At 37.7% G+C, this 10,186-nt stretch overlaps 1 protein-coding gene across 1 annotated transcript; it reads right to left on the reverse strand.

The window, feature by feature from the left end:
- Window positions 1–1,939: 1,939 nt before the first annotated feature.
- Window positions 1,940–6,057, reverse strand: LOC311300976 (inhibin beta B chain). Its single transcript, XM_084425707.1, has 2 exons — window positions 5,467–6,057; window positions 1,940–4,175 (listed from the first exon to the last, which is right to left on the reverse strand). The coding sequence occupies exons 1-2, from the start codon at window positions 5,834–5,836 to the stop codon at window positions 3,418–3,420; spliced, it is 1,128 nt and encodes a 375-aa protein (XP_084281833.1). The 5' UTR covers window positions 5,837–6,057; the 3' UTR covers window positions 1,940–3,417.
- Window positions 6,058–10,186: the final 4,129 nt, after the last annotated feature.

Consider the following 10,186-nt stretch of genomic DNA (forward strand, 5'->3'; position numbering starts at 1 on the left):
TTCCAGCTAGTTTTAAACATCCAATTGTGCAATCTATGTTGAAAACGCCTCAACTTGATCCAGAAATGTGCAGTAACTATCGACCAATCTCTAAACCCCCTTTCATCTCTAAGCTTTTAGAGAAAGTAGGTTTCTCACATCTGCAGTCTTAATATTTTGGACATGTTCCAATCTGGTTTTAGATCATTAGCACTGAGTCGGCTCTGTTGAGGGTTATCTTGCTTGCTCTAGATTCAGGAGCTTGTGTTGTGCTGGTTTTGTTGGACCTGAGCGCTGCATTCGATACCATTGACCACAACGTTCTTCTTGAACGGCTAGAATGTATGCTAGGTGTCAAGGGCACTGTATTACAATGGTTTGCTTCTTACCTCAATGACTTTTTCTGTAAATTTAGGACATGTTTCCTCATCATCTGCGCCTGTTTTGTTCGGTGTGCACCAGGGCTCTATTTTGGGACCTTTAATGTTTTCCCTTTATATGCTCCCCTTGGCCCTCATTTCTCATAAATACAACATTTCCAATCGCTGTTATGCAGATGATTCTCAGTTTTACCTTCCAGTAAGGCTTGACACCACTGCTTCACATCAAGTGTTATTGAAATGTGTAAATGATATCAAGAGGTGGATGACAAATAATTTTCTACAGTTAAATGAGGATAAAACAGAGGTTTTAATTCTGGGTTTCTAATCCTGCTGTGGAAGCCCAGTTAGGTCCTCTCTCAACACATGTGCGCAAACAAATCAAAAACCCTGGAGTGATCTTTGACTCTGCACTATTTTTTTGATAAACAAATTAGTGCTGTTATTAGAGGAAGCTTTTTCCATTTGAGATCTATTGCAAAGTTGAAGAACTTTCTTTCAAGCAAAGATTTAGAGTTTGCGATTCATGCAACTCTCTTTATTCTGGTCTCCTTCAAACTTCACATCTCGATTGCAAGTTGTTCAAAATGCGTCTGCAAGACTTTTGACTGGGTCTAAAAAGAGGGATCATATCTCCCGTTTTAGCATTAAATTCAGTTGATTTTAAGATCCTTATGTTTGTATATAAGGCGTTGTCTGGCCGTGCACCATGGTATATTATATTAGTGATCTTATTGTGCCATATTGTCCTGCTAGGGCACTTAGATCTTCCAATCACTTGCTCTTAAATGTGACAAATCAAAGGGTGATCGGGCCTTTTCTGTGGCTAGAGATAGAGATAGCCCAAGCTTTGGACTCGTCTCCCTTATCATGTGACGTCTGCTCCTTCATTGGACATGTTTAAATCTACTCTTAAAACGCATTTTTATTCTTTAGCTTTTGGAAACCTGTAATTGTTGTTTTTGTTATAGTGTAGGCCTGCTTTGTACTATGTACAGCACTTTGTGTCCATCTATATTGTGTTTAAATGTGCTTTATTAATAAATGTTGTATTTCCAGCTTGCTCTCAGACTTTCGGACGCTCTTGTACCTCGACTGTCAACGGCTGTAGTTTGTATTTCGGTGAGTTTATGTTTATATTTATATGTCACGTTTGCAGCGAAAGCAAATACATTTTCTTATGATGAACAACCCTTTCTGTGCCTTTCTATAGTAGGTTGAAGTCGTGCCAGAAATATTTCACTGCTGTTTACTCATCAAATATAGCCATCTATAAAAACCACTTCATTTATTTGCCCATGCAAACACGCTCTTTGCCTTTTAGACATTATTGATTGACTTCTTAGAAATACTGCTTTTTCCCAAGACTAGCGATCAATTACTTGTCAAGCGATAAGAGACTGTATGACCGTGAAATATTGTAATATCGTTCTGGATTTGCTTTTGGATATAGTTTCTGGAGGTGATCCAGAAGAACATGTCAAACATCAGGGTTTGTTTAGTCTAATGATGTTTGATGTGACCTTTGTCCTTAATTCAAATCTTTATTTAGTTTGTTTCTCATTAAACCAGGCATGAAGTATAGGTAAAATATTTATTTTCAAAATCACACACATTCAGCAAAAATTACAACGAACAGTACAGTACAGATTTCCAAGCTCTCTCCCACTTATAAGAAAATATTCCTTTAATAAAAAATTATATAAATTAATCTCATAGAGTTAAAGCTCCTTCAAAGAGCTTTAATGAATAGCTTTAATATTGTGCAACGAGTTACAGTATTATTTTTGTCGAAGCAAAAATAAACAAAGCACATGAAGATCAGATTTGCATGGCTTGATTTGTACTAACTATGCAAAATAACGTATAAAGTGCAGTTGCAGAACGTTATGAGCTCAAACCCGTCCGATGCAGTGAATCCACACACTGATATCACACACACTGATTTAGGCATCCCTAGGAAGTGCTTCAAACCAAAATGAGACAAAATACACACACAAAACATGACACTTGTAACATGTACAATGTAGATTATTGTACTGTTTGTAGATTATCGTACATTAACTGTACTGCTTTTGCAAAGGCGCTATATAAATAAAACTTTGGCGTAAACGGTAAAAAGTAAGCTATCATGAGAGAAACATTCGTCAGATACTGCATCGCATGCAAAGAAAAAGTATATTCTTTCTCAGTATTTTTGTATAGTTTTCCGTTACAAAGATCTAAACATTCTTAAACCTGGGGAAGCAAAGTGACTGAAGATATTAAGTCTTGTTTCTAAATGAATTGAGAACTATGAAAGAATAAAACATTTTAAAAGATAGTTGCAACTTTTTATCTCACATTTGCGAGTTTACATCTTGCAATTCTGACTTTATTTCTTAGAATTGTGTGATATAAAGTCAGAATTGTGTGATATAAAGTCAGAATTGCGAGATGTAAAGCCAGAATTGCGAGATTAAAGTCAGAATTGCGAGTTATAAAGCCAGAATTGCGAGATAAAAAGTAGTAATTGCAAGATGTAAAGTCAGAATTGCGAGATGTAAAGTCAGAATTGCGAGATAAAAAGTAGTAATTGCAAGATGTAAAGTCAGAATTGCGAGATGTAAAGTCAGAATTGCGAGATAAAAAGTAGGAATTGCAAGATGTAAAGTCGCAATTGTGAGAAAAAAGTCCGAATTGTGAGATAAAAAGTCGCAATTACCTTTTTAATTTTGTATTCTGTGGCGGAAACACGCTTCCATAGAGAACAAGTATCTACCAATGGAGTCAGAAAAATAAACTTAATTCAAAGGAACACCAAGACAAATTTTTTCCCTTGTTTTAAACACTTAATTCTGACTCGAGTCATTTTGCTTCTCAAGTAAATGTCTCTTGAGCCACTCTCAGACCTTCACTGGGACGTGTGGCAATACCTGAATGTCATGTTGGGTAACCGTGCCAGTGTGCTTCCCTGAGTATTTGAACATCTATAAAAACCCATAATGCTTAGACAGAAAGCCTTGATTAGAAGGTGTTCCAGCGGCTGATAAATAAGAGCACTGCTAATGTCTATAGTTTATGTGCACCCGCAGGACTCCACGATCATGTCCGGGACGTCGGTCTTCACGATGGTGTGCTGAGAGTTGAAGTAAACCATTGAGAGCGGGCGTCTCTGGATGGGAACGCAGCAGGACGACACGGTGGCCTGGATCCCGTTAGCCTTTAGCTGACTGAAGACGGTGGCGTGAAACGAGGAGGCTATGCCTGGCGACCCCGAGAGATGTTGAGGACACTGTCCCATACAGTAGTTCATGTGGTATCCCTCGGGCGCGATGATCCAGTCCTGCCACTGTATATCACGAAACTTAATGTACAAGTCTTTCTTGCAGCACACGCTCACGTCGTCTCCGCAGCGTAGCGAGCGCTTGCTCAGCGCGTGAGTCGAGGCGTCTTCACGCAAACGCACCTGCGCTACGAGGAACGGCTGGTGTTCGCCGGAAGCGTCGCGGACACACAGGTTTCGTTCTCCGTCTTCGCAGTGAACCTCGAGGTTGAGACGGCGCTGGCCTCCGTCTAGAAAGGCTTGCAGGGCGACGGTGACGGGGAACGTGTGCCAGCCGCCCCGCGAGACCTCAACGCTTCTCTGGATTAGCAGCGTGCGATTGTTAGCGCCCGACAGGTAGATCTCAGCGCTCACGCGCTCACCTGGACGAGGGGCGTCCGCCGGACGGACGTAGAGCCACAGTGACGACTGAAGAACTTGAACACTGTGGCCTTTCTCCTGGAGGAACTGGAATGATAGACTGGTGTCGAAACCGTTGGAAACCTCGTCATCTGGAGAGAAATCACACAGAAGAGGTTAGAAGAGGGAACCGTAAAACTGCAAACCACTGGTTGTGGTTATGATGATAAATCCAAGTGATATGATACCAAATATCTGCAGCTGTTTTTGTACAGCAGAAATAACTGGAAGCGAATGACATCGGAATTATGCATGTATATAATTAAGAAATATTTGCATGTATATATATTTATATATAATTTATATATATATAGATATTTTATATATAAATAACAAATGTTTCCTAAATATATACATGCATGTGTGTGTATTTATATATAGAAAATAAGTATACACAGTTCACACACATATATTATGTAAACATAAACTTTTATTTTGGATGCGATTAAGGCCCAGCACTAATGTCTATATATATATATATATATATTTATTTTGTTCATAACTTTGCCTCTGAGAACGTTTGCCTCTGCACACTGTAAAAAAATATTTTCATGATTTGTTTTCACAACTTTTTTTCTTTTGTCAAATCACCTTAAATAATTCATGTGGTTCAGATAACATAATATTTTGAGTTTCTGTTGAATGAGCCAATATCCTTCATTGTATTAACTCAAATCTTTAATTTCAATGAACTCAAAATTGTAACTTATAAAAAGGCAACCAGGTAACTTTTTTTTTAAGGTAAACAAACTTTTTTTTTTAAAGTGTAGAAACATTCTTCAAATGTCTTTGCGTTCATGTTGTTTTAACTTAAAAAGTAAGTTACCTGGGTTGCATTTTTACAATTTACAATTTTGAGTTCATTGAAATTAAAGATTTGAGTTAATATAATGAGGATGTTGGCTTATTCAACATAAACTCTAAATATAATGTTATCTGAACCAAAATAATTATCCAAGCTGATTTGACAAAAGATAAAAGTTGTGATAACAAATCATGAAAATAATTTTAATGACAAATTTTTTTATTTTCAATGAACTCAATTTTTTTTTACGGGTACCATGAACACAAAGACCTTTTAAGAATGTGTCTACACTGTATATATAGATACTTTTTTTGGAAATTTTTTTTTTTTGTCAAATCAACTTATAATTCACGTGGTTCCGATAAAATAATATTTTGAGTTTCTGTTGAATAAACCCAATCTCCTTCATTGCATTAACTTATGAACTCAAATTTGTGAGGCAACCAGGTAACTTACTTTTTAAAGTTAAACCAAATCTTTTTTTTTTTTTTTTTTTTTTACAGTTTTTACATAGCCTACCAATGAACCCAAAGACATTTTAAGAAGGTTTCAATGCAAGTCACATGTAGGCTACTCACCGACATCAGCAAAGCTCACTATCTCGTATGCCTGGTTATTTGTGTAGGAGTTCGGTAAATTATTGTCCAGCTCCAGGGTCCCGTCCTGTCTCACGCGCCCCGCGTGCAGTTTCCGAAGCGCGGTCATGAGCGCGGCGCGTGGCACCGCATGCGTGATGTTCGGCCTCTCCCGCAGGTGAAGCTTGTTCAGGATCTGTTGTTTCGCAATCTCGACCAGGTATCGCTCCTCCGCGTCCTTCTCCATCGCCGGTATACCGCACGTCGGGCACGCGGTGGTGGCCGTGCTCGTGCCCTTCACCGTGAGCGCGCTCAGCACCACCAGCGTGGACAGCACCGTGAACGCAGACCACGAGAACGACTCTGAGATCATGATGCAAAGTTTTGCTTTGCTCGTTTCACTGGGACTGGTTTGGAGAGAGTGAGAACTAGTGAGTGGCCGCAGAGAGTGAGCACTCAGAAGTGGGGTAATCCATCAAAAGTTGTGATACGTTTAAGGGACGCACCAATGACGGTGTCTGTCACACATGTGCACGCGCTCGAGGGGAGGGAGGACTGTGGAGGTGAGCGACACACACACATGCACACACACACAAACACACTCCTCACTGAAGCATATATATATAGCCCTGCCTGGGTTAATCATTAGTGCGAACAAATAAACACACGACACTTACAGTGCCACGTCGAGCCGCAGTCCAAAGCCTCACCTCTGTCCCAGTGACCCGCAACACTGTAACACTGTAACCCTAAACCACTCGAACGGCACATATGACGCAATCCAGGCTGTTTCATACAGGGGAAACCAGTTCGGCATAGATGCTGGAGTCACAGCTTCCAATCACTCATCCTTTAGTTTGTGCAGAAACAAACTCTACCAACAGAAGCTCCCAGACCATGCACTCTTAAAAATGAAGAACCTTTAACAACCTTTCCCTTGCTCAAAATGTTCTTTATAGTGGAAGTCGCTCTGTATAGTCAATTGTAGGCCTATCCCTTAAAACTCATCTTTGATCTCCAAAATTACATATTTAAACGTTTTTTCCTTGAATTTTCTCTCATGCCTTAAAATATCTTGAATGTAACTCAACACCCTTGACTCATTTGGTATGCGCGGTTCTATGAATATGCAAATGAGCCCCGCCTCCACTCACTCACTCAGCTCAGAGATCCACTGGTTGACGATCACACTTTGATCTGATTGGTTACAAGGTAGTTTGTGACGTCAGAAACAGCAGCGATTTCAAAGCGTGTTTTTGAGACTGTCTTTGGTTCACTGCAGTTTTAAGGAGGAAATACTCAGCAATGGTGTCGACTTATGAACTTACACATGCTTTGTCTTAAAGCAGATTAAAAACACCACATAGACACATAAACTACATTAAAAGCTGGATTTTCACCACAGGGGGACTTTTAAGAACTCACTGAAAGGTTCTTTATAAACCAAAATGGTTCATAGCGATGAGAAAAAAACCTTTGGAGCCTTTATTTTTAAAAGTATATCTGACCTGAAAGGGACCCCATAAAAAAAAAGATTCCAAACCTGTTTGAGAAAAAGTTTTTTGTCCATTCAGTGAAAGTCAATGGGGTCCAATGTTGTTTGTTTCCCATCGTTCTTCAGAAGAAAGTCAAACAGGTCAATTATGTTTTTGTGTTTTTTTTTTTTTTGTGAGCTGTCCCTTTAATATTCAATATTATATAGAGAGGTGTTTATTTAGCAGATGTGACAGTAAAATCACAAGTGCCACAATACAGAGAGATTGAAAGATTAGTTTGAGATTATTATTTTTATTTAAGAAAGAATATTTTTAACAAAAAATTGTGCATTGGATTCGGTGGTTTGGATAGGTTGAGTTCAGATACATACAGTTTAATAGCGCTGGTTCAATAAATGTTTGTGCATCAGAGTTTTATGCACTTTAACCCTGTCACGCGTAGTTTAACGACTAACAAACTATGTCTGATGGCTATTTAATAGCGATTTAATGGTGATCTGTATCACAAGAAATAAATAAAAGGCAACGGGAAAAAATATGAATAATATATTTTTCATTTTTACATGGACAATCATCCTGAGACATCAGAGCAGCAGGAGATGCTGTAACTGCACGGAAAAAAAAACATAAGTAAAATGTACTTAATTTTTTAAGTTTTAAAGTGAATTTCACATATGGAATGAAGTAAACTCTACTCAACTACACTGGAAAAAAAAATATACATCCCCAAGTCAAAATTTTCTAGTGACTGGTCACATCTAAATTTTTCAATTAGTCTGACGTATTATTTCTCATTAAGCCAATGTTAACAGACTATTGCAACAAGAATTGCACTTGGGCCAATTTAAAAATTTAGATGTGACCAGTCACTAGAAAATTTTTATTTGGAGAGGTTAGAATTTTTTTACAGTGTAAGTTAAGTGAAAGTAACAAAGAAAATAAGTAATTTGAACTTGGCTATAGTAAAATGATGAGTAATATCTATTTAGCTGAAGTTTCCTTTGCAATACATTTCACTCAGACAATATAACATTGAATTAAACCACACTTTTAAAGTATATGCTTCACTTAGAAACATCTCAGTAATTAATACAATAGATAATGTGTGAGACACCACATCTGCATATTTAAAAGGCACGCGTGAAGTGAACGCAGAGATCTCAATACTTGGTAGACAATACACATGATGGATCGTTTTGAGAAGAAAATTCCAGATGTCACAAAATGGCAAGTTACTAATCCTGACAACATAAGCAGTGATAAAACAGTGTAAATACAGCTGGAAAACAGTGAAGAATCAACCTCATTAATTATTCAAGCCCCAGTGCATGATGGGAACACCAGTATCAGAAAAGTTGAGTCATATTACTTAATTTTATAACGTTGATATTTACGCTTGAATTGAGTACTAATATAGAATTTACTTAGTTTTTTTAATTAACTAACTTTTTCATTGTTGGTTTTTTGTAGTATTTACTTCACCACAAAATTCATTTTTATCAGTGTGCTGCAGATCTGTAAATAAGAAAGCTAAAAAAAAACCACCTAGAATTTGTTTAATATTCTTTCATAATATGCTCTTCATTTTTTGTGCCCCCACTTTTTCTTTTTTTCTTTTTCTTCCTTTTTTTCTTTCTCGCATTTCTCTTTGCTGATAAATCAGGCTTCCTTATATTATTTTTCTTTTTGACTATAGAACTATAACATGTTTATTGTCTGAAAGTCTGTTTTTGTATCTTATGTTTGTTAAAAATTGCAATAAAAAAACCTTCAGTTCAACTCTCAGTGCGCAGGCGCCGTCTAGTGGCCACACGTCATCACTGTTCCCTATGACGACTGGATAATGAATAATGAATGCTCTCATTAAGACATGGCTTACATTATATGAGCTGTTGTATTTATAAGTGAATATACAAAATTTGATTTTTGTTTTGTTAGTTTTTAATAGTTTTTCTTTCCTCAAATTCTTTGATGGCACCATCTGAACTTTTGAAATTGTCACGGTACCTGCAAGCTGCAAAGGTTCAGGAATTATTAGTATTGTCGTTCATGTGGTGATAATGTTTCCCGACAGCTATGTTTTGGCCACATCAGTAAAGCACACTCCATTAATGGTTTATTTCGTCTCTGGGTTATATTTGAATGTGGAACTTGATCATGTCAGACAAACATTACCTCACATATTTAAGCTTTTCAAGTTGTTCAAACAACTATTTCGCCACTCTCATGAATCACACTAAAATGGATCACAGATGGATGGATTCTGAAAGATTCACATGTCGTGTAATTGACAGGTTTGGTTGAGATTGAGAACGTTCTTTCATCAGAATATTTGCTGAAGCTAAATCACAAGACACAAAAACTGCTTACAAAAGCATAAATCTGATGAAACCACTGAGGTCTGTCAGCAGATTTTACCCCAATATTTACAGATTACACAGAGATAAGAATCTTTCACAAGATCTGACCGTTCTGATGGTCAAAAAAAACACTTAGTCCCGGGCACGCGTGCACGTGCACGAGCCCCTGCCCTATTTCAAAATTAATCAAAAGGGCCCCTCTCAAACAAATATCAATGATAATATTGTGGTCAATAAAACATGACAATGTGTACAAAACTTAAGTAGCCTAAGCTAAATTCACGTCAGTCTGAGGTCACATGTCGTTGCTATAACGCCTTGCTATGGGTTGCGTCGCTTGCGTCAAGTTGCGTGTGTCTTGCGTGTGTCTTGCTTCGGTCTTGACCTTTTTTAAGGTCTTGACTGACCTAAAAGTAGTGTGTGGACGGCAGGCATAAACCGTAGCAAAAGTTACGTTTTAAAATGAAAATGCACTAGTGTAAACGTAGGTATCCCACATTCTGCTCGGGAACCGATGCTCTCAAGCCAAATATGGTTATTTCAGTGAGTATTGCTCGACGGCGGGAAAAAAAATTTTTCAGATATTTTTCAACAATAAAAGGTTGTGTGTCGATTCGATTAAAAATCCACATATCACATTTTTAAAAATATGACATAATTCATTGAAGCCTGTTTGTCATGTATAATACACCGACCAATCGTCATCTGGCACAACAAGTTCACATTTCATTGGATAAGAGCGGTAATTTTCCGGTCATGACATTTATAAATAAATCGTTGGACAGACGATTTTACATTTATGAAGCGATCTGAGTCTGCGTTAACTAATAGATGTTAATTGACTACAAAGCACTGCACAAAACCAGC

This window comes from Rutilus rutilus (genome assembly GCF_951802725.1).
Source record: "Rutilus rutilus genome assembly, chromosome: 12".
Classification (NCBI taxonomy): domain Eukaryota; kingdom Metazoa; phylum Chordata; class Actinopteri; order Cypriniformes; family Leuciscidae; genus Rutilus; species Rutilus rutilus.

Bases quoted from the DNA above. Each gene is read 5' to 3' on its own strand.
- LOC311300976 (XM_084425707.1), bottom strand. From the start codon at position 5,836: ATGATCTCAGAGTCGTTCTCGTGGTCTGCGTTCACGGTGCTGTCCACG. The intron at 4,176-5,466 runs GTGAGTAGCCTA...ATTTCTCTCCAG, and splicing joins AGTGAGCTTTGCTGATGTCG to ATGACGAGGTTTCCAACGGT.